This window comes from Nyctibius grandis, chromosome Z (assembly GCF_013368605.1).
Source record: "Nyctibius grandis isolate bNycGra1 chromosome Z, bNycGra1.pri, whole genome shotgun sequence".
NCBI classification, from domain to species: Eukaryota; Metazoa; Chordata; class Aves; order Nyctibiiformes; family Nyctibiidae; genus Nyctibius; species Nyctibius grandis.
In genome coordinates this window covers 89,611,920-89,637,472 of record NC_090695.1, presented here as the reverse complement: position 1 = coordinate 89,637,472, position 25,553 = coordinate 89,611,920, and the positions used below count along the sequence as shown (strand labels likewise).

General features: G+C 34.8%; 1 protein-coding gene across 1 annotated transcript in view; it reads left to right on the top strand.

Annotated features, from left to right (window-relative positions):
• The window catches only part of SNX29 (sorting nexin 29), a 111,858-nt gene that overhangs the window by 12,239 nt on the left and 74,066 nt on the right, over positions 1–25,553 (top strand). The window contains exons 6-13 of the mRNA XM_068423102.1: positions 1,542–1,612; positions 2,472–2,720; positions 4,885–5,254; positions 5,929–6,047; positions 9,191–9,272; positions 9,773–9,855; positions 18,099–18,162; positions 19,427–19,555. Coding sequence (XP_068279203.1) covers positions 1,542–1,612; positions 2,472–2,720; positions 4,885–5,254; positions 5,929–6,047; positions 9,191–9,272; positions 9,773–9,855; positions 18,099–18,162; positions 19,427–19,555 — 1,167 coding nt within the window. The remainder of the gene's footprint in view (positions 1–1,541; positions 1,613–2,471; positions 2,721–4,884; positions 5,255–5,928; positions 6,048–9,190; positions 9,273–9,772; positions 9,856–18,098; positions 18,163–19,426; positions 19,556–25,553) is intronic.

The following is a 25,553-nucleotide window of genomic DNA, read 5'->3' as shown; positions in this document are numbered from 1 at the left end:
ACACAATTGCAGCCTTGATCTCATAAATTCATCAATGGTAATTGCCCGTTGCCTTTTGGATTTGCTCATCCTGTACCTGAAAAGCTCCACCAGTTAAGCAATAGGTAGCTACTGGTGCAGATCACTTGGAAGTGGTTTTCTACCAGTTTGTGAACCTTCTTGTTACAGAGTTACTGAGAATGACTTACTATGCATTGGTAAATCCTAAGGTACTTTGGATGTGGAAACTGCACTCCAGTTCATACTTAACTGAGTCCTACCTTTTTCCTCGTGTATCTTCAGCTCCTTTTCTTTTTGGAAATTTGGGGTATTTTTTTATCAACAATGGTTGAGCTTGATCGAGTGCAGTGGATTCAGCAGAAAAGCACTCTTTCAGTTTGCATCTATTAATGGATGTACTGGATAAGATTATTGCCAGAACTAAGCTTGTTAGTACCTCCTTTTCATTTTTAGTCTGTTCCAGTCCTCTGTAGCTTTCTTGCAAGACAGATTTTGATATGAAATCAAGTAGAAATGAATAAAACAACAAAGGAAAAAGAATCTGAGAACTGTTGTAAGGAAATTAGTGACTTGGATTGCTATGTCACTAATTACTCTCATGCTTGTAGACATATTTGTGCAGTATCAAGATTAGTAGCACTCTCTGCATTGTACATGGAATATTATTTCTGAAAAGGCTTATTCCAGAATATTTAAATGTTATCCAAATTCAAATGGGATTTACAGAATCAGTTTATACACCCTATTCTTATCTATTTTGGAAACTTTTATATTAATCTGTCAAGATTGTTTTGTATAGGTTGAGGATTTTCTTGCTATCTGTTTTTATGTTTAGTTAACTGAATGCTGATAGTAAAAATACAGCATCCTGCTACTAAAAGAACCTAGGTTAGAACAACTAAATTCATGTGTTCACAGTGAAATTCATGTTAACTTTTTTTTTTTTCCTTACATCCACATTCCTTGTTGATTTTATTTAGGATCATTGATGTGCTTTTGGTTATTGAAACAGGTCACTGAATCATAGAATAATAGAATGATTCGGGTTAGAAGGGACCTTTAAAGATTGTCTAGTCTAACACCCGTGCAGTGGGCAGGGACATCTTTCACTAGATCAGGTTGCTCAAGGTGAAGTGGATCTTTTTGTTTGTATTCATGCATTGTAATATTTTATAAAATGGCTTGGTGATTATGATCAACTATAGTTATTTTAAAACTTATATGTGCAGTATAGCAATAGGTGTAGAGAAATATTGTGAGTGCTAATGTAGTATGAACCTCCTTGCCCTGAGTGGCTTTTTCCCATTAAAAAAAGCAGAGCTAAAACTGAAGATAAAATACTATTTAGCATGTCTTTCATAACTGTTCAGGTAGTTCTATATATTTCAGGGCTTCAGGGAGCTTCTGTGACATGTAATTTAATCAATTAGTGTACTTATTTTTCATACTTGTTTTGCAGAGTTTTCATGTCTTTTAGAAGTAGAATATATGTTAATATAAGACTATATTCTATTTTTCTTTTTTTTCCTTTCAAATTATAGTGTCTTCTATGAAGACTGGTCTTTTATGATGGATGAAGAACGTTCTAGTATGATCCCTACAATGGCGGCTGGTAAGACTTTCTTAAATGCTACTGTTCTTGGAAAACTATTTCATTTTGGGATGTTATATCTGTTTCTGGTTGTGAGGAGCTTCTCTAACGCGCTGCTTGCTTATGTGGAGAATGCGTGTCATGCACATTCAGGGTGAATAGTCAAGGTATTATGCCAGTTTATGCTATGAAGTCATGAACTGTTACAACACTGGATCTGGCCTTCCTACAGTTCAAAAGTCTTTCACATAAATTTTCTAAGTCTTCATTGGTCAAGGCTAGCTTTTTTTTAAAAAACTAGCTCAATTTAGAGAAAACAAAATGGGTTGTTGCTGACTAGAATAGCGCAACGATAGACTTCTATAGTCATACCCAAATTATAGGTAACTACATGGAAGGAGAGTGAGAGTAAGGAATGATAACAGATAATTTACTTTTCTGGAGTTTGACTGCAGAAGTGACGTATTATTATCTTTTACATCCCTTTTCTTAGGTACATGGTCACATGCTTCATTCTGCAAGGGGGTTCACAGGAGTTTTTTTTAGTAGAATATAGGAACCAACAAATATTAGAGTTGCAGTGAAATGGGTTTAAATACAAGGTTATAAATAAATGAGTTCACAGTACTTCCTGCTTATTTAATGCACAGCTGAACAGCCATCAAGATAAATTATAACCTGATTGCATCAGCTTGAATATCATCTAAAAAGGAATGGTACATGAAAGAATAGGAACTAAAGTATGGAGAACTGTGGGAAATGTTTGGGGAAAAATGTTTTACGTGTTGTAGCTTTGTTAATAGGTTCTATCTTTGTAACTTTCATATGAAGTATATAATGGATTTTTGGTCTTTTTTTTTCCCCCTTCTTTTATCTGAAGGTCTGAACTCCATTCTTTTTGCAATCAACATTGATAATAAGGATTTAAATGGGCAAAGCAAATGCACACCCACTGTGTCTGATTTATTAAAGGAATCGACGCAAAATGTAACCTCATTATTGAAAGAATCCACTCAGGGTGTTAGCAGCCTTCTTCGAGAGATAACTGCATCATCTGCTGTCTCAATTCTAATAAAACCTGATCAAGACACTGACCCACTTCCTGTTCTCTCAAAGAGTGTAAATGCTGGTAAGCATTTTTGCAATGTGTCATTCAGAAACTTATAAAATATTCAAGTGTGTTTATGTAACTTTTTCAATTAAATTTAATGTGCTATTATGGAACAAAAGCCTTAAAAATAAGTGCACTACACATACAAACCAGTTGAGTGTGAAATAAAGTATGAAATTTTTTAGAAATACTGATGTGAATACTGGATGATAAATGTGTATTTTAGCTTTCTTGTATTACTGTGAGAGGGAAGCTAAACTATCTTGCTGGTAAAGTGCTTTGCTTGCGACCTGAATTTCAATTTCTTATTCATATGATTATGCCTTGTGGTTTCTGATGCAATGATTTTTCATTTTTAATATGTTTTATTTTGGCACTTTATCATTCAGAAATACACTGCTGGATATCTGTTGTTGTATATCTTAGGTAAAAATTTTAGCTTGTAATGTTCTTCAAGCAGTGCGCGTGTTTACAGTCTGAATTCCTGTATGAAGTAAGTAGTTACCACAACTGAAAATTTACTCATACGCTCTTTTTTACCTTTAAATGTGTTAGTGTTGCAAGGAGTTTGTAGGGTGTTAGTTACTAACAAAGACCCAAAGTCTTAATCTCCTATAGTCTGAAATTAATCAAGCAAATTGTGATATTAGTTATACATTTTCAGTTCCAAAAATAGCAAAGGAATATTTTATCATCTTTATTTCCAGAAGTTGAGCTGAAAGAATGCTTTGCTTTGTAAAGGTACAAACCTGCAGGAGGATTCTGATTTATATATTTTTCAATTAAGAAACAAGGTTTGAGTTTAGACTTTAAATTGTTTTGATTATGGGGAAAAAAGGAAAAAAAAACACATTTGAATGCTATCTGGTAAGAATAGAAGTTGAGATAAAATCTATTTTTTATTGTTATTTAAAATAGATTTTTGTCTCAAAACATGGTTTTCAAAACAAACGATGTGAAGCTTTTGTTGTTTAGCACTTTAAATGACATTAAAATACTGGGTGATATTTGACTTGGGATAACTTCATTAGTATAGAATAGTCTTTCAAGATGACATAACAGAATAATTGACCATATGCTGCACATGACTTTGCAACATAATGTACATTATTTGTTCAGCACATGTGTATGCAGTACGTGTAGTGTACAACTTACAATAAAATGTCACTTTAAAAAAATTGTGTTTATTCAAATGCCATTATATGTTGAATGGTAGAGCAAGTCAGATGCTTTCATTGAAGTCTATATTCTTTGCTAGAATTCTATTTGCATCCAGAATGGATTTTAACATCCGCTTACTCTTAAAAGTATATTAATGTCTTTTGTGGATATATAACAGCTGGACTTGAATTAAACAAAACAGTTTAGTCCCAATATAAGTTTTCTTGGTGAGTAAATTTCTGATATTTCTTAGTGCTTCAAATTTGCAAGATCATTCAGCCTCACGTGCACGTCAGAATCAGTGAGAGTAGGTAATAATTTAAAAATTGCTGTCACAGCATAGATGTCATGTAATCAGAGAGGATTCCAGTGTATTTCTAGACCAAGAGCTGAGGGAGGGAGCAAGTTTAATTTATTTTTCTAAAAACTGGCTGCTCTATATCCAGAGTATAGACAAAACTAACTTCATTTGATCGCAAGTTGTGGATTTTGTTTGTGTTGTGAGTTTGTTCTTTTTAATTTTTTCTCCCCAGCAGTGTTTCATGTTTTCTCTCATGTGTAGACATACTCTTCAATATACACTAGCCATATTCCATGGGAGAAAGTGACTGGAAAGCTCACTTTTTATTTTAAATTTAATTTTATAAGTTTGTTGAACTTTTTTTCCTGTTCCAGTTGAGTACTGTTATGAATGCACCTCCAGAATATCTTCTAAAATTGGAATTATGTAAAGCATATAAAAGAAAGATCATAGTTAAAGATTTAAAGGCTCATGAGTATGGAAAGCCTCTCTCCCTTTTCCCTTTCCCTTTCCCTTTGGGGGGAGGTTAACAGAGAGCATCTACCACAGGTTTAATAGCCGGCCCAGCTTTAAACCGTGACAATAATGAAATGCTTTGTACATCTAAGTGGTTTTTTCTTTCCTAAACTCATTTAGTACCTGAGTTCTTTTAAGAAAAAAAACAAGTGTATTACATTGTTTCTCTTCTCTAAACAATGTCAACTTTTATGTTGCTACTAGATTTGAAATATAAAAAAGATCGAAAAAAGAAGAAGAGAGTGACAAATATTATCTCATTTGATGAAGAGGAAGATGAGCAAATTTTGGGGGGTGCCACAAAGACTCTGATTACAGGAGACAGCTCGGAGGAGAGTGTAGACAGATCTTCAGTTTTTCTTTTACCCTCGTCTGAAAGCACTCTTGGAAAAAATTTGAACGGGAATGAAAGTAACCATTCGTGGAAGAGCAATTCAGTGTTAATGAATGGGGAGTATGAATACCAGAAACTGGATGTGAAGAGCATTGATGATGAAGATGCAGATGAGGATGAGCTATATGGAAAAACGTTAGGAAATAAAGGCTCAGAAGGTGAAAATGAAGCTTCTGATAAGTAAGTAAAGTTACAGGAGCCAGTGGTAAATTTTCCATGTTTTTTTTTTTTTTTTTTCTTCCTTCCTTCCAGGGTACTGGCAAATTTATGTAACTAACTGAACTATAGGTTTTCTTCCCCCCTCTTTTTTTTCATTGTTTAAACCATTTGGGCCACTGTGGTGATGGTATTTTGCTTCTAATTTCCACTGAAAACCAGAATTTTGAGATTTCAGACTTGTTCTCCCTGAAGTTCTCAGTTGCTGAAATTGTTGCGTGATACAGCCGGGCTATAATTCTGGCCTGTATGAAGTTTCCTTGTTCTTAGTATGATTTCAGCTCTATTTTGGCTTTACAATAAAACCACATATTTTAAACAGAGGAAGCCTGCTATCATCAGAGTAGATAGTTAAACAAGACAAAACTGAGAAAAAGAATAATTTTAGATACTAATATGCCCTCTTTATTTCTGACACAGAAATCCCTTCGGAGAAAAAGAGGCAAGCACTGCTTGTCTCATCTGCTTTGGAATGGTCTGTTTTTTAATGAATTTATCTATGTCTGAACCAAGAAATTGGCAGGCAGATTGAAATAAAGATTTTTCTTGCAGTGATATCTCTGAAAGAAATATGAGCATTGTGAACATGAATATTGGCTATATAAATAGGTTGGTTTGTTTGTTTGTTTTAAATCTAGGCCTCATGAAACAGGCACATGCACTTCTCAGATATGCCATTGGACTCCTCTGCAGGTCCTGAATGATGACTCGGATGTTCTGTTTCCTGTCAGTGCTGTTGGCTCCTACTCCCAAACAGGTAGATATTTTAATTTAGTGCATTCCAGCAAACTTTGTAACAGAATTTCTAACATGGGACAATGGTAAGAAATAATGGGTTTGTAAAGACATGGTAAAAGGTCTCTCTTCATCTTTCTTATAAGCCCTCTTTATATATTGAGAAGCTGCAATAAGGTCTCCACAGAGCCTTCTCTTGTACAGGCTGAACAATCTCAACTCTCTCAGCCTTTCTTTGTAGCAGAGGTGTTCCAGCCCTCTGACCGTTTTTGTGGCCCTCCTCTGGACCTGCTCTTAACAGGTCCATGTCTGTCTGGTGCTGTGGACTCCAGAGCTGGATACTGTACTCCAGGTGGGGTCTCACGAAAGTGAAATAGAGAGGAAGAATCATCTCCCTCAACCTGCTTGCCATACTTCGTTTTATGCAGGCCAGGATAAGATTGGCTTTCTGGGCTGTGAGCACCGATTGCCAGCTTATATCTAATTTTTCATCTGCCAGTATCCTCAAGTCATTTTCTGCAGGAGGCTGATAATGAATTAGCAGTGCCATGCTTCTGCAGTAAAAGCACACCACACAAACGTGCATAAATGAAAGTGTCATTTGTAAATTTATGCTCAGTTCGCTCTGATGTGACCCCAGCTGCAGTATTGTATGCAGTCTGGGGTACTGCAAGAATGATGTGGACCATTTGGAGAAGATGTTGAAGCAAGCAATGAAAATGGTCAAAGGTATGGAAAAGAAGACCTGGTGCTTTTCCGGTATCTGTGTTGCTACCAAAAACAAACAAAAAACTTCCAACTCCCTCCCTCACTTCCCTTACCTGCCCCGAGTTGTTATTTTGCTAGCTGTTTATAAAACATTGCTTTTATAAAACTTTGGGTATGTATTCTCATTTCAGTGACCACTTAAAAACTTCTCAGTGGCATTTGAATAATGTTTTAATTGTAAAATATTTTGTAGTTTTTGCATATACATTATATGTGCCAAGAGTTTAAATGGACTGTTCACTGAAGGCCTGTGAAAAAGTGTAATTCAGTTCTGTAAGTTCGGTGATAAAAATAATGTGAGTTGTAAGATAATGCTGTACTGCCCTCTGCTGTATTTTAAGACATGTACCTCTTAAGAAATGACAGTGGTTCAAAGAAAATAGAAAGTACATTTTCATTTTTTTTCTTGTGCTCCCACATTTTTCAATTTATGAAGGAATGGATTTAGAAAACATTATGTAGTTTGTGGCATAGTGTTCTGTTAAGTCACTTTATACAGAAACTGTTAGCAAAAGTCCATAGATTTATAAGTGTTTGCTGACTGCAATGGTTCCTTTTTATAGGAGGAAGGAGTGGAATGGGAGCTCGCAGTTAAGCTGTGGGAGTTAGTAGCCAGTCAGATGTCAGAAGGCATCAGGGGCTAGAGCTAGGGATTTGTAGCTGAAATCAGAAGTCAGGAGACCAAGCCAAGAGTTAGTACTGGAGAGAGATTACCAGAGAGGACAACAATAAATGTAACAGGGGCTTCCTATTGTTAAGGAGATACCAAAGACCCTTCTTTCGTCTTGCTTCATCTCAGAACTGTTGAAGACAATGCTTCGACCTCTAGAAATGATCAACAACGGGCCCATTCAGATCCCTTCTGGCACAGTATACAGATATTTTCAGTTCTCCTCCTTCCCCTCTTTGTGATAAGCTCTATGGTCCAATATGCAAGCCAGAACGATATGGCATTGGGCTGGTGAAAGGAATCTTCATCATTTATAGGAAACAGCAACATAGATTCTGCTGTCTGATTTCCTGATTTCAACTTTTCATGCTGTCACTGGGCCCTTCTGAACAGTCCTGAACTGACAGAGTGTGCAGGCAGTCTTCACTAAAAGGCCCATCATGCAACCCAAATGTCAACCAGTTAGGGAGAGTTATACACATGGGTATGGTCACCCTCTCCCCAGCCATAATGACAATTTGATGAGATTGAAAGCTGCCTTAGGCAGTTGTTTGCTTGACTTTGGAAGTTACACTTTTGCTAGATGAATGATACCAGAGGGAACGCGGGTTAGCTTTTTCTGAGGGCAGTTCAGCTGAGTAACTGGCAAGCTCATTATTATTATGACAGCGTTTTTGCTAAAACATGCTTAATGAGCTCTTTTAAAATATACAGTTTAACAAAATGTTTTGGTTTATAGGTCTTAATACTGATAAATAACAAGACATATATTTGAAATAGACTACAGCATAATCTATAGTGTTGTATGTTAATATGAATGTTTTCAGTTTTAGTCTGTTGCAGTGCTTCAGGGATGTGTCAGGGTGTATCATATCTCCATGTACGTAGAGATGAGAAAGCCTGAGACAAAATTCAGTGGCTTGGAAGAAAAATGGAGTATGCATTTTAGGAACTGAGCTTCAGTAAGCTCTACAGCTTAAAAAATAAACTTTTCCTCCGCAGTCATTCTGACAGAACTCTAATTCCCATTAACTTTTTTTTCTAGAATTCCTGCTTTTTAAATCCTGTGCTATTTTAGCTCATGATACACCTGAGCTACCTTAATGACAGGCCCAGTGATGTGTATATTTTGATCCTGACAGTTGTGGATCTGTGGACAGATGCATATTATCCATGCTTTTTAAAAAATATCTCATCTGTCTGATTCCAGATAGGCATAGGCATAAGGAGCCAGAGAAAAGCCATGGTGCTCTCTTGGGAATGCATAAAGGACTGGTGTCTTTAGAAGATTTCAGATACTGGGGACTAACCACAAATTCTTTTCCTGCAAGTCACAAACAGATTTGTAATGAGTATCAGATGTCATGTGGTGGTTAAACTCCTGGGGCTTGCAAAAATAACTTCAGTAAGAAGTATCTTTGTAGCTTGCAACATTGTTACTAATGCAAAATGTACATCTAAATTATAATTTAGGAATTGTGCAATAGTAATTTTTTTTCTGAACTGATGGCTGTGTTCTGAAGGGACTTTACAATCCTGCTGGCATTCAGAGTGGATGTGCAAAAGCCAACCTTGGAGAAAGAATTTAAAGTGTTTAAAAGCTTTACTAAAAGATGAGTATTTCTAGTTAAAAATACAACACCTTCCTTCTGGTTTTGTTTTTGTTTTATTTTATTTTTTAAGTACTGTTAACTAAAGAAAGCTAATGCTTGTGCATTCTACTTTAGATAACTTGGAGAATGGAGAGGGGCATGAAAATGTTGTTCATGCAGTAGAACTAGTTCCAAGAAGATCTGATTGTCCTTACAGGTATGTGTCAAATACCTTTTCTTAAAAGAAAAAAATCTTCACCCTATAGCTGCCAACTTATTGTTACCTAATGCATAGCTACTCAGTACTGGAAAACAAACTATTCATCAGAGTACTTTTGCAAGTGTTTGGAAAGACAAATGCAAAAGCCTACACTTCCCCTTTGACGGTTTTCATATATTGAACTTTTCCTGATTATTTCGAAGAATTAACATAGTCATGTCAAATAACAGCCAAACTTAGCCTCCTTGTTTTGAAAATAGGTTTTATGTTGGTTTTTTGTTTTTTACTGTATTCTTCATGGCCTGTTGATTTGGATCTTTGTGCGTGTATTCTTAAATCAGACTCACAACAGATACTTTAAAGGATAACTAAACATAAGTTGATTGAATATGGGTGAATATGATGACAATTCTAGTTTCTGGAATGCTTTTTTCTGAAGATTCTGAATTCAGGATTTTGTTTTCATTTATTGATGATATTGTACTTTTATGACTTAGAGTGGAAGTCAGTTCTCCAGCTCAAGTGAATACTTTAAGCAGTATGTTGCCTTCAGCCACTGTGCCAGAATCCATGACAATTAGTAAGTACTTCCTTGACGTATCTAGATTGATGGAATTAACTTTGAAAGTCATATAACTCTTCATTTCTATTTTTATTTCATTAAGATCTGTTTAGAGAGGCGTACAGCACTTCATTTCTGATATGCTGGCCACACTAGAGATGACTGCTCTAAAATGATTTTTGAATTGGCAGATCCCAGGTTATGGTTTGTTGCAACTGGTATGACATTAGCTTTTCTTTCCACAGAGAAGCTAATGTCATCTTATACTAGATGTGGCTTGAGTAGTTAAATGAACAATAATGATTTAATTTGATTAACATCTTTAAATCTCTGCAAGCTCTGAAAACAGTAATGGTTGGTTCTTATGTGATCTTACTTATTTTGCCTGCTTTCATTAATGCCTAGTTGGAAAAAAACCCAAACAAACCCGGAACTCTTTCTATGTACACTCCGTCTGTGGTTTTGATATGGAAATCTGCTCCAAACATAAATATGGGCTTTCATAAGCAAAAACTTCAGTTAAGATTAAGGTGGAGGACAGTCATATTTTCAGTGGTGTTAAGAGTTGAGCTGGACAGGATAAAATAGCCTTTGCTGTAGAAAGAGATTAGAAGTACAGGGAGTTTTTTTACTCCATCTTTAATCTTTTTTCTTCACATAAATTTGTAGACTAGAGGCTTAGTTCTTAAACTGACTAGCTTGTCTAAACCTGTAAGCCAGGATGTTTTTCTTTTCCTCACTCTCCAGAAAGTTTTGTAACTGAACTGGTGGATATGGCTTTGTTCCTAAAGCTCTGGCGTGTGTGTTTTTCTGTTTCTTTTTATAAATTTAAATACGTACAAATTTAAATTATGACATTTGGGAAGTTAGAAGTGATGTAGCCAAGATTCTTTTCTGAAATTGATTTATGAAATGATCAAAATGAATGAACCTTTAAGATCTTCTAATCTGATGTTCTAATGTCATGCTCAAACATTATCCGTGTCAATGTAAGTTCAAGGAGGTAGACCATGCATTTTCGCTGGGTACTGTTTCAGGCTTTGGCATGGGTCTGCTGACTGAGCTTTACAAAGCTGAAAAATCCTTTCTTACAAAGTACTTCATGAAGTGGGAAACTAGTTTGCGACATTTAAGTAACATAATTGAAGGTGTAGATGGAGTTACTCTTGTAACTATACTATCGTACTTTGGTCACTGGATATTCTCTGCTCATGTTATTACTACAATATCCTTTTCTTCTTACATTTTTGTTGTATTTTTCAGTAATAGAATTTTAATGGGAAATGTTATGATTTTATTGTGCACTATTGATTTTATTGTTTCGTAGGTGTATTAGGTACCAGCAGGGGCCGCAGTTGGTCTCCCTCAGTTGCTCAGTTAGTTCCTATGTGTAGTTAAGACAGCTATAAAATAGAAAGTAAATCTTGAGATTTTAAGTTCTTGATACTTAGCAATTTGTAAGTGAAATGAACCACAGGATTAACAGAAGCATACACGCTATCATTGGTTTCCCATTTCAGGGAAGGTTTTGGTCGAAGGAAGGGGGGAAAGCATGTCAGAACAATCTATAAAGCCAGTAGAACACATAGTAAATAATCTAATTATCATTATAATGAAAATTCAGCTGACTATACATACAAGTTAATACCTTTATAATAGCTGATCCCCGATACATTGAATAAAAATGCTTTTTTCCAAGTTCTTTGTTATTGGTTGTAGATTCTCCATACAGGAAGAATTCAGTGCTGTGACAAAGCCAGACACTGAAGCTCTTTTTCTCTATTGCAATTAGCAGAAGAATTATTAAATGGTGAGGCTTATCGCTTGGTTGCATAGCAACTAATTCTAACACATCAGACAAGAAAAATGGAATGCTATAGTGGAGAAAAGCTGTGAGGTCTCCAGTGACTGGATTTTTGTGCTTCTTACTTCTGAAGACAAAGCCTGAAATGGATTTTTCTTTTTAAATCTATCCTTTTCCTGCTTCCTTGCCAATTTACTAGTATAGTACTAAACTTTCCTTGGTTCTTTTGATATGCAGGCTAAAAAACTGTTATGAGAAGCTATAATTTAAAATTTCTCCCATTTTGAATGATTTTCCTGAATTTATGTCTCATGTATTTGTAAGATATAGGTTAACTTAAGAGCAGATACATCTCAAGATCCTAATCCATAGAGGTAAAGTTTTGCCGTGTATGTTAGACATCATTTGAAAACTTGCTCTACTTTACAGATGGTTATGTCTTATAATCAATTTTATAAAGAATTAGGTTTGTCAGAAGTTTTATATTTATGCGCCTATTGCATTATGTCATATTTGAATCACAAACCACTTTATGTCTACTCCAGTTATTGTTGTTGGAACATTGTTTTCAGCATTGTTTTACATCAGAAAGATCTGTCCCACCAGCACAAGTCTCCCTATTTTGTTTTTACAGTGGGAAAAAAGGAGGTTCCAAAACTTTCATTTTAGAAGGATGCTACTTGTGTCCTCCTTTATGAGGCTCTTTGATTATAGTGCTATTTTTAGTAAATAATTGGGAACTTAGCTTTTCCACTGTAATTTTCTTCAGCTTTTAAAGTTGGGCAAATGACACAAAGGTTAGCAAAGGTTGTGGCATTGTACATTATTCCATATTTTTCATATATTCTTGAGAAAGCCCCCAGTTTTTAATGATCACTGAAGAACTTTACTTGAATAATCCAACTTACATATTATATTTTTATCCTGGCTGTGTAAATAAATAAGGTTGATGTTTTTGTCTTTAGCAGACTTTGTCTTTAGAAGACTTTCTCTGTCCTCTAAATAGCTTCTAACCTGTTCTGTTGTTTGTTTGCCACTGGTCACTGACAGGTACTAAATTCTTGTGACTTCTCTGCAAGCAGAGCTTTCTACAGTTCCTTTTATGGACTTTTTTTTTGGTCAGGACCCTTCTATGCAGTAGAGAGCCAACACTGTATTGTCTAATTTGTTTCCTGCTAAAATTTGCCCTATTAATAGTGACATGACAGGATAATTGTTTACAAGATTTTTGGAGCACTAAGTAAAGCCTTATTAGCCAGTGTTCATGCAGGCATCTTAGGGAGCATGTCTTTAAAGGTCAGACTTCTGATTTAAGATGTAACTAGTCTGCTGAAAGTTTTATTTGTCTCTGAAAATATCTGTGTAAATTTGCACTCAGGAAAATAAAAAAATCATTCCTGTAGACTGCTCCCAGCCCAGCCTGGTATTCTGTCTGCAGGATTGCAGAGGAGTGCTGCATGACCTTTGTGTACACTGAGAGATGATTTCACTTACAGCGCATTCTTCATAACAGGTGATTGCAAATCATACTTATCCAATCTTGGGCTAAACAGTAAACAAATTGTGAAACTTGTTACTTTTCTGGAGGCTGCTGGGAAATTGACAGGTGTTTCTTAAAGCATGGCACTTTTTTATATATTTCATGCTCAAATGTGACCTTATAAAAGCTTTATAGAAACTAAATTTTGCATGTAGTATGCAAGTGAATTAAAAAATGTGTTGGAGCAAGTATTTGCTTTATTAGTAATTCAGCACTACAGATTCATTTCAACAATAAAAGATAATTTTTGGTGGTTTAAAAAGTGAGGTTTAATATGAAAAATTTAATTAACATACTCCTTGAGTTTTACATTACCTTTTTTTACTGATAAAGACAGACCTGGTTTGGAATTACTGGTTTGCACATGGGAATCTTTTTTTTTTAGGAAGTTGTTACAAAAATATCTCTTAAGATTACATAATTTGAAAGACTTCATTAGTTATCTTATTATATCTGTCTTTATGAAACTCTGATTATCACTTGAATTTTAGATATGTTGGTGTTGAATGCTGATTCTTAATAACAGTAGTGTATCACTTTCCATTACTGTTACTTTACAGAATGTAAATGACAGATTGAGCACAAAGCAGTTCAGAAGTAGGACATAAACTCTTAACATCAGTTGTCTGAAGTGGGTATACTTGGCCATCCTCCCACTGTTTTATTTAAGAAAAAAAAAAGGGGCGGGGGGGGGGAGAAAGATTGAGGTTGTGAAGTCCAGAAGTCAGAAAATGCCAAATTTATGGTTGCTGCTACAACCCTGATTTTGTTTTTTTTTTTCACTTTATTCTTTTTTCTAACCCACACAATGGATGAGACATAAGTCTGCTGAAAAAATTGGGTTATGATTATACACTGATCTCAGAGTGTAACACACAGACAAAAGCTTATGAACTGTGTATGTTCTGGCAGATTTGAAGTGAACCTGGTGCACTGTATGATACTGGATTTACTTTGTTTGCATTCAGCTGGCTATTCTGACATGCTGCTAAAATTTTCCAAGCAGCATAAGTGGGAGTAAGAAATTATGATTTTTGAAAGTTTTGAATGTTATGCCTGAATTAAATAGGATGGTGTCCTTTTAGTTCTGTTCGGTTACTTGCATCAAAAGATCATGAAATTAAAGTTTCTGATTTTTTTTTCTTGTTAATTTTTTATTTATTTAATTACATTAGTGAATGTTTGACTCCTTTATATTTACTGTGGATTAAAGAAGTGTTGATGATAAACTGTATAGTTCTTGTGTTTGTTTTGAGTAATTGATGGAGAACATGACTCCTTAATACTCATAACTTCAAGAAGAAATAACATAGGTATAGCAATGAAGCAATACTGCTGCTGGGTAAGCACAGGCTGTACAAGCCTTCTTGGAACCCTGGGCACTTTGCCCAGACTAGCTGTTTGTGTTGATGCTTTCTTCCACATTTCCACTGTTATCTGTAGTTGAAATAAATTAGCAAGAAATACTGAGTATGAAGTGTGTTTGCTTTTGTGGTCCTAAATTAAGTGTTGATTTTTGTTCTGTATGGGATAATGAAATTTGGAGTTTCTTCTTTGCTGTGTCTCTACAGTATTGTCAATTCTGTAACTTTGAGAAAAAAATGAGACAAATGGAAATAAAAAGCATTTTAACAGCTTTTTTCTTCTCCTTTTATGCAAGCCATGGTCTTTAACAGAATCTTGCTATCATGTTCAGCTTAATTATTTGTGTGTTGGAGAGAGGAGTGAGAAGAGATGGGATTTCAACTCTACTTATGCAGAAGATTCTGGGTGGAATAACAAAAGAAGATTAAGTTATTAGGCAAGTTAAGGTTACAATTTGAATAGGCTGGTAAAATTGGGAAAATTGAGACAGTTTATAATAGCTTCACTGTTTAAATGTTAATAAATCAGTACACATTTAAACAGACTGAGTATGCATACAGGCAATTATTGTAGAGTGGTCACCCCAGTGTAAGTGCAGAGCCAGTGCTACAATAACTTGTTTGAGTAGCAACGACTTTAATTTTTTCAGAGTTAGAGAAGTAACAGCAACTAACTCAGATTGCGCATTATTGTATTTTAATGACGCTCTTGAAATATTTAAAATGCCGCTGACTTGATGCTTTCTTGAGGAGGATTCTGAATTCAACTTTAAAGATCTTTATTTTGTTGTAGAGTGTTACTGTACTGGAAGCTTACTATGGATGTTTTTGCTTGTGCTGTTCACTTGTACAGGGTTTGAACACTTATTAGATTTTTCTATTTTCATTCTTAGAAAAATTTTTTATTTCACAGGTAGGCTGATGGAATGTGATCCATTTTCACGACACTACGTATTATTTTTTTCAGGACTGTTACAACCCACCAATTTTCCACTGCCAAAAAAACCCACCAACAAACCACAAAATAACCCAAACAAAAAACCCCTCAAAAACCTCAACCTTTCCAATCTGCCTTCAAAGTGGCAGTGTCTCATCATGACCAAAAGAATACTAGTAGTGTGTTGAGTTTCACGATCACCAAGTTTGATACTTTATAGCTAAACTTAATACTTAAATTTCAGAATATAGGGTTTGGTGGGGTCTTTTTTGGTTGTTTTTTCTTTTTTTCCCCAAAAATAAATGCTAGGTGATAGAAGCTATTATAGACCATTTCTGAAAAATAGTAATGAAAATAATGGAGCACAAAACATGTCTATATTTTGTCATATAGAATCTTTCCATTTTAAGTTTTTCTACAATTGCTACATAAATTGCAGTGGTTACCTGGTCACTTCAATGCAATATGAACTTTACTCTTGCCAAAAAGGGTGTTCCACCTTTTATTCCTCATCCTTATTGAATAAAAAGGAGTTCTGTTCTGCCCTGACTGCTTTCTGCTATGTGCCTTGTGCCAGCAACAGTATTAAATGTGACAGTAAAGCCACTTGGCAACTGCTTGTCTGAAAAGCAAGAAAAAACCCACAAAACCAGTTTTGAGCTGTATCAGTTTCTGCTAGGACACTGTGTGCGTATAAACACCAGTGCCAGAACAAGGGAGGTGGTAGGAATGATGGGTAAGGCAAGCTGGAATGTCCTTTTTGCTGAAGGCCCGGCCTTAGGAAGACTGATCAAAGTAGCCATGTAATCACAGCTTTGGTTTTGAATGCGAGTAATATTATCGAGGGAGAAAGCAGAAGTCTCCAGATTTTTTTTTTTTGGTATGTGTGTTATTATTTAATACCCACAAATTTAACTTTCGGCTTTTCTACAGAAGAAGCTAAAGAAAGATGCTAAGTTACTGTAGAAAAATAATTATTCATTCTGTGCTGAATTAATGGAGTGCAAAATCCCTCTAATGACCTACTGAAATGTTTCTTATATGTCAATTAGTTCTCAAGCTGTAATGTGGAACGGGTAGGAAAATAATAGTCTACTTCCTCCACGGCCAAAGAAGCAGAAATAGTTTGGAAAAAACCTAGCATGAAGAAATTGGATTGACTGATTTCAAGTGATATGAGAACCTGCCAAATCCTGCAAGGGGGGATTTACCAGCAGATTACCAATGCCAGACTGAAATTGTGGTGTCTGCACTGACTGATACATTTGATTGACACAGCAAAACCTTTCACATTTTGTCCACTACTAGAGTCTGGCAGACTTAATCTGGTCCACATGACAACGTTAAGTTGTTTTGAACTGGCAAAAATTTCTGTAACTGTAGAAAATATTAAGAAAGATACGGGTAAATCAGTGAACTGAATGTAAAGGGGAAAAAATTTGTCCAATAGCTTTGCTTACTTGAAGAAATTAAGTAATACCAGTTCTGTCAGTATGTGTTCAGTAAAAGCACAAAAGATTTGCTGACATCTGCTTTGAATACTTGCAGAACAGAACTGGCTGATATATTATATATAAACATAGGAGTATTTCATTTAACTGTTGTGAGGGATGTTTTAATATAATTGTGTCTCTGCAGAAGCTCTCATAAAATTGTTGATTAACATATGTGAAATTGTTAATGAAATTTTTTTTTAAAAATCTAGTTTAGGCCATGTATCCATCCTGATTTTTGCTAGAAGCCATTGAAATCTTTGAAGATCTGTTGTATTTCATGTGTTCATGCAAGATCTGGAAGTCAGAATCTGTTTTAGATTAGCTTATTAAGTCCTAATATTTTTCTGTAAATTTGTAGTAAATAGTAATAGTACAACTTTACAGTTATATGGTAAAACCTTTATAATAGCAGAAGGACTTCAGATGAGGTAGTGCTTTGAGCTGACACTTTTCTACATGGTATTTGGCTACTCTGGTATTATTGTTAAACATAACCCTAAAGAAGTCTAAAAATTCTAAAATTCTGTCATAATTTTTTTTTAACTTTTATTCATGATGACAGAAAGTATTTTTTAAGGTATTTACAAGAAATAAAAAGGTTTTTACAGGAAATTACAAGATTCAGAAATCCCATTGTCTTTAAGACTGAGCTTGAGAAGAAATGTCATGAAGAAGCTATGGCATTATCTATACTCTGGTCTCATTCTAATAGTTAAATTTCCTGTGTCAGAATTTATAGCAAGGAAAACAAGCAATCTGAAGAAGTTAAACAAGTAACAGTGTTATCTCATTAATATGCATGTAGTGAAAAGGTGCGTTGTCCCATATGTCTGTGATTAAAACAGCTGCAGCCATAGGCAAACTTGTAAACATTTGTATTAAAGCCAGATGCAGACTAATTTGTCTTGATCTGATACTGTGTTAAATAATACCATTTTTGAAAGATTGCTCAAATTAGTGATGAGTTTAAGAGCATTTTTATGTGCTTTGCTGAATAGCAAATGATGTTGGCATCATCTTAAGCGTGTTGCTGAATTAGTGCCACTATGTACATGACTCTTAGATCTGAAAGGAGCAAAAATACACACAGAAATTCATCTTTTTTGTCCCTTCTCTTTAGATGAACTTCGTCAAGCTATCGTGGCCATGATGAATAGAAAGGATGAACTGGAAGAACAGAATAGGTAGTTTTCTTTTTCTAGTCAAGAGGCGCTATAATTTAAAAAAACCTGTTCTCTAATACAAGCTGTCCTTTGTGTAAAGCTGTGCATAATATTTGTGTAATATTTTTGATGTGTATGTTATTTTTCTGTGAAAGGTAGGCTTAGTACTTCAATATTCAACTGTTGATACTGAAGAGTAATGTTTGCAGGTCAACTTTTTCCCTTGAATTCAAATCACATGTAATTCTTTGTATCTTGGGAGCTTTTGCCAGTTGTATTTTTTATAAAACCAAAACTTATAGCCAAAAGATTCTTAAGATCTCTTAAGATAACTTTCCAAATGAGTAAAAGTTTGTTCTTATATTCAGAAAGTTCCCTTTTTTCCCCTCCTGGTGTAGAAGTGATGTAGGTTGGCTAACAATGTTACGCTGTAAGTGGCTTCATTTGTGAGTGTCTTTATGTTCACTTGGGGCAAAATGATGATGTAAATGTAAAAATGATAAGTCGCTTATTTAAAACACTATCAAACCTACTTTGTATTTATTTAGTCTATTGGAACACATCATTAGATGAATGAAAATACAAATATATTCAAGATATACTGTTATGCTGTAGTAGGGCTATTTTGGTAATTTACATTTTTCTATAGATATTTTAATTAGGGTATTTGGGTTTGGTTTTTTTTAATGTTGAGACTACCTACTGATCCCATTTTCCTGCCTTTTATCCTCTCCACTGCCATAATTGCAAGTTATTGCCCCATTCAGCTTTTCGTCTCTTGGCAGAAGGACGAGGATGCATCATGCTGACCTTTGCTATCTCATCAAAGGTTTTACACAGAGGCCTATGGCAGTGCTCTCAGTAGAGACAAGACCCCTACCTGTCTCCTGCTCTTGCTAGTAAATATATTGCTTACAGATTATTCCTGAGAGGTATTGACTTGCACTGAAGCACTGAAACCAGATTATAAGCTGTTTTCTATAATAAATTCTTTCTGCATGGTGATACAGTCGATACCATAATAGGTTGTGCTTTGGGCATGTTGATGAGATTGTAATATAAATTAATAGTAAGCACTTACAGCGGTTTTGATTGGGTCCTTTTTCCTTGTAGATTTTCGTATCTTTGTATAATCAAATCAGGTGAATTTATTACATTGAATAATGAAATTTTATGATGACATTAATGGTATCATTCAGGCAACCTACTCTGCGATTCATAGAGTATCCTCTGATTACTAGGTAGTGTTTGCAGTGTTCTAACAGAGGCTGCTGCCTTCTTCCAGATCTCTGAGAAACCTGCTTGATGGGGAGATGGAGCATTCTGCAGCGCTAAGGCAGGAAATGGACAACTGGAGAAGGAAAGTAGCAGAACAGGAAGAGCGACACGCCATGAAAGTCCAAGCCTTGGCACGGTAAAAAGCGCTGAAAGTGTCATTGAAAAGTAACAGCAGTGGAACAAGGGAATAAAAAATTCTGCATACAAGTAGAAATAATTTTCAGGTGGTTTAGTTTTCAGAAGAACATAAGTGATTTAGGACTAAAAATCCTGTGGACTTCAGTTGAACTTAAGCTGAAAAAGATCTTTGGAAGATTTTCTGACAGATTTAGTGGGTTTGTGGTTTTTGTTTGGTTAAGTTTTAAAAGTAAGTGAGAATTTAAAATATTAGTAAAACCACCATTACAGCTCTAGTGGAAAGAATATTAGTGAGCTGAATTAATGACAATGTTAAGTTTAATTTTAAAAAGTAATCAGACTAATATTAAGAAATATAAGGGTGCATTGCTGGCTTGCAGTCAGCTTGTTGTCCACCAGGACTCCCCGATCCTTCTCTGTAGAGCTCCTCCCCAAATGCCAGACTTTGCATTTCCCCTTGTTGAACTTCAGGGGGTTCATCTGGGTCCAATTCTCCAGCCTGTCTAGGTCCCTCTGAATGGCAGCACAACCATCCGGTGTATCAGCTGCTCCTCCCAGTTTTGTATTGTCTGTGAACTTGCTGAGGGTGCACACTGTCATAACATCCAGGTCATTAATGAAGGTGTTAAACAACATTGGCCCCAGTAGTGACTTGCCTCCAGCTTGACTTTGTGTCACAGCTATGCTGAAAGAATTTTAACCCTCTCCTTGTCTAAATGTGATTTAGGTTAAGTAAGATTTTTGAAGGTAAATGCTGCTTCAATAGTGTGATTTTCTTCTTACAATTTTAAATAAACTCTAGAGTAGCCTATGATGCCTAAAATCTTGGAGATGATTCACATGTATAGTAAACAGCAAACCTATCCCCAGTGTTAAATAAGATTAGTAATCTGTGCCTTGTCACGGAGAAGTGTTTTTTTTCTGCGTGCGCAGGCAGAGTGCTTAGCGTAAATCGTGAAGTACCATAGCTGAGATTCCTATAAGCTTTTTATTGCATAGCAGAACTAGTATCTGAAAATAAATATAAAGCTTTCTTTTAAAAAAAATATTTAGTACGTTACTAATTCTGATTTTGATGACACATCAAACTGAACTGCTCACTTGGAGGGAGGGAGAGAAATGCATACGTGGGTTTGACATTCATGTGATGTAGGGCAATTGAGACAATGCAAATGTTTCATCATTTAATGTTCACATTTCAGGTTATGGGAATTGTATATTCATATTTCTTTGACTCACTTCCCCCACAGTTTTAGAATTTGCATTGACATATGGGTGAATCAGATATTTGTCATGCGCATACCTTTTTAAAGAATAGGTAAGGAGCTTTTATAACAAGATCTAAAGACGTGCTCACTTAGACTAACTTGTTGTTTTTAAACAAGTTTCTTTAATTTCTCTTATTGCTATGGAGACTGGGTATGTTTTGTTGATTGTTCTTCTGAAAGGCAGTTTACCTTGTCACATGATAAAAACAGTGTTGGGAGCTGCTTAGATACAACAAATTCTAGTGTCATCGGTTATTATGGACTTTGGATGCATTTCTTTAATGATTCGTTGCAACTCATTTTCTAGCACATAAGCAACTTTGCATATAGTTATTTTGGAATATAGGTTTTTCTTCTAAATTCCTTTTTTGGTTCACTTTGTACACTGTAGGTGATGCTGCTGCTTTAGTAAGAGTGGTAAAACTTTAAAAATAAATAATATTTTAAACCAGGAATTTGGGCAAGATGAATAATTTGAAGAATTTGAAATAACAAAAATTTTGGAAATGCTTTGTGAGTGCTGCGTAATACACTAGGTGAGTGAGAGGAAACTAAGTTTCAAATATTTTTAATAGTGAAATCTCACTGTTTACCTTGAAAACAATTGATCACATGACTAGAGTAGAAAAATTTCCTCAATTGGAATATTCTGAACCTCTTAAGGCAAGGAAAATAATTCAGTAGCAGTCTGACTATTGTAGTTTGATGAATAAGTATCCTTCAGATTATGAGAGCTGATATTTATTTGTGTCCCCAAAGCTCTTGCGAAGAATTTGACGTAAATATCTTCCTGAAGGCTTTGAGAACACAAATCCCACTGATACATCAGTCAGTGTTGAAATGATTAGTTCAGGATATCTGCAAAATTGATTTATTCACCTAGTCTTCTAGACTCTCCGAAGAGTCTCTGGTCTCCTAGACAAAATGCTAGCTTACTTAGAGAAATTTTCCTGATTTTTCCAAAGTTCTCTTTGAAAAATGGAAAAATTCTTAGGTCATTTTAGTTCAAGTAGTGGTAATCTCATTCTTCCATGTGAAGCATTTGAATAGTTCTTTCATAACAGTTATGATATTGTTTTAAAAGGAGCAGTCTCAGCATTCAACCTATTTCCTAGCCTTCCAATAGAATAGACTAATTAAATTCTCTAGTATCATTTTGTAAGCTGTTTTTTTGTTTTCCTTTTTTTTTTTTCCCTTGTCAATAAGCCTTTCTCAAATTGCATGGACTTGTTGTGCCAGTGGCTTCTTGGCAATGCTGAAGTTTTTAAATTGAGATTCTTTTTTTTCTTGTATGGAATACTATTACATCCTTTTGCAAGGCAAAGAAATTTATTGAAGTTGAGTGTGAAATTGGATAATCTCAGATTGCATATTCTTAGACTATACTCAGAAATGTTGGAGGAAAGCATTTTATAAAGGACAGGCTTTGTAGCAAGAAAAGCAGATAGAAAGAGAAGATGATAATGCACTGTGTAGGGAAATGGGGGATGAGAATTTGACTATACTTTATCTTACACTTTTATGTTACTTCTGTTTACTGTACATTCTGTAACCTAATCTGCCTGCTCTTATCTAGTGTCTGTATTACTTAAGCCACATTGCTTTTGGATTTGGCATTTTATATTAATCTGTTTTACAACACTTCCTTCAGAGCCATAGCACTTCAGTGATGGGTGAAATGATGTGTTACACATCTTGGAATGATTGCATCACTTACCTTAAGCAGCTTCTTAGAGAGAGGAAAAAATATGTCTTGTCCCTGCTTGTGAAAACTAATTTGAATATTCTTATATTCAATGATTTTTTTTTTCCTGCTTAGTTAGTTGGTCACATGTCACAAGTTAACATATCTCATTCTTTTTATAAAATGATTTTGTATTTCATAAGAAATATAAGAAAGGTGTTTATCTTATCGACCAAGCCATTTTTTGCTTTTTCAGATGTGCTATCAATGCTAAGATGGAACCCTTTCATAATTTAGATTTGAACACCGTCTATGTTGTGAAGCTATCATGAGAATAGTTTTCAGTTTATCATGTATATGTTGCTTGTCTTTCATGACAAGCAGTTAAGTTTATCACATTATTCCTCGTTACAGTTTTTTTCAGAGATTGATTTTATACTATAATCTCATTATATTATGTATAGTTCAACTTCCACTTCTATGCGTAATAGTTCTCCTTTTTCTTATTTCATTTAGGGTATATATGATTACAATTAATTGTGATCTTGCACCTCCTAATAGTAAGATCATAGAATAATTCAGGTTGGAAGGCTTCTCTACAAGTCATCTAGCACAACCTCTGTATATAGATTCTACATATTTTTGCAGTACACTGTTTATTTCAATTCATTCTCAAGATTCATGCATTTTTTTAATTATTTGGAGATTTAACACCTTTATGGTGTTTTCTAAAACACCAAGGTTTTATCAAGACATAGACATCTGTTGGATTTTTGTTTGTTTGTTTTGTTTTGTTTTGTTTTTTTGGTAAGTCTGGATTTAGAAATAAGACGTGTTTTAGGAGTAAGCTCCACAGAAAGCACTTGTTACTATCTGATGTTTGTGCCAGGAACTTAATTATGGTATTAATCAGGCTACTATAGATGAGATACATGAGAAACTACTCTTTTTCAAATTCTTTTCTTACCATGCTCATTTTACAGAAGCCCTAGAGGAATTTTTGTATCTTTTTCAAGAAGCAGTTGTGTGGGGTTTGGTGTTTTGTTTTTTTGTTTTGTTTTGAATTTTTTTTTTCTTTTAAGGTATAGGAGAATAAGTCCTATAAGGCCTCTTCCTCTGCAACAAAAATCATAGCTTAAAGGTATATTGTTCTTTAACCGTTTAATAAAATTTTTGGAAGTCAACTTCTCTAAAACACTTTCTTACTGATACTTATTTGTATTAACAGCCAGCAATCTTATTTTGAAGAACATAAGATGCATCTAATTTGACTTGCATAGTAGACCTTAACTATGCTTGGTGTATGTATACATGCTTCAATAAGCATAGTTATCTGTCACAGAAACTTTGTGGACATTACTGGAAAATAACCAACCTCCTTCAATTCCCCTTGTCCCCCCATAATGATGGTTTTTTAAAAGGGATGCTATAGCACAAGGAAGGTGGGGGAGATTTCACCTGCAGGGCCTTGGTCCTTCTCCAAGAATACAGTACAAGTCCCAGCAGAGGGGCTGATCCACTGCTGTGTTCCATATGAACAGCATCTCTCTTCCATGCTGTCCTCCCTTTGATGTGGGAACACGCTGCTTGTTATCCTGTTACATTCATCCTCTCAATATGAGAGTCCTTAGGGAACAGTTGCTACTTTTCCTGGAATGAATTAACTTGTTGGTGAGGATTTGCATTTATCAGTAATACTGGATGCCATCTTTTCATTCATTATATATATAAAAGTCAGGTATGTGGTTCCCAAAATGCGAAATTGTTTTATGCTGCTAAACAAAATTACCATTCTTGCAGTAGTTTTGATTTTCTTTTAGGCAGGGTTTCCTTAAATGCTAATTTTTAAATAATAAAATTGAGAGGAAGTGTAATTATTTTTACTTCAAAATAAGGCAGGGAATTGAAGGTATTTGGCAACTTACATTTATTATATAATTGATCATTCCTTGTCATTCCAGATAGTTTTCCAGAAAAGATAATAAACAAGCAGGTTTGTTGTTGCTATGGTGTTCTGTGGCTGTGTACCATTAATGAATATCTAAAGAGAATTTCTGTTCAGTAAAACAATATTTTGTTTCTGTGTTAGTAGGATCAAAGTCACTAAATATTGCCATTGAAAAGTAAATACCTTACTATTAATGTTTTATTTAACAGCTTTGGCGAAAAAGATGCCTAATGCTAGTAGTGCCAGTCGAGTATTGCTGTATAAACAAGCCCTGACCATATGCATACTCTTGAAAGAAATTTACTGAATATTTTTCATTTTTCTGACTTTGGTTTCAGTACAGGAATTTAGTAGGATCCATAAGAGATTTTCCTATAATTTGTGAATACATACAGTGGTTTCTGGTGAATTTTCAAATATCTCTGACAATAGAAATACTTAGAATTTTAGGGATTTTATGAGGTGGTATCTTCCATTTTAGAAAACTGATAGAAGTTTCTCATGTATCACCATTTAAGGTTTTGATACTTACATGCCTCTTCTCTTTGCTTGCAGTTGTTATTATGTACTGTTTCCTTACCATAATGAGTACTGTATTTTTCCTCTGGTTTTAAACAAAGACACTGTTAATGGCTGTGAGTGGAGACACATAATCTTGTAATATTCTGTTTTATCTTCAGGAAAAGTACTAAAGCAAAAATCTAACTACAGAGTTTAATTGCGTCTTAAGTAATTTCACTGGATAAAAGTGCTATAGAATAAAATATACTCTGCTAAAAAAGGTTGATCCTTAACTGCATTAGCTTATAAATAAAATGCTTTTTGGAACCTGAAAATATCTTTATCTGGTTTTCTTTTGAGAATAGTCACAGGGCTGTGGAGAAACTCCTACAGTTGCTTGAAAAAGCTTCAGATGGAATAAAATTTATCCTGCTGTTACAGATGTGTGGCATTTATTTGTTCCTGTATTTAAGTGTGTTTGTATTTCTCTAGTCATACTTCTGGAGAGATTTTGGAGATAAATCTGCTCTATCAGAAACTAACTTTGTATTTATCTTAAGGAAAAAAAAGTGGGGAAATGCATGTGTTTGTCTTG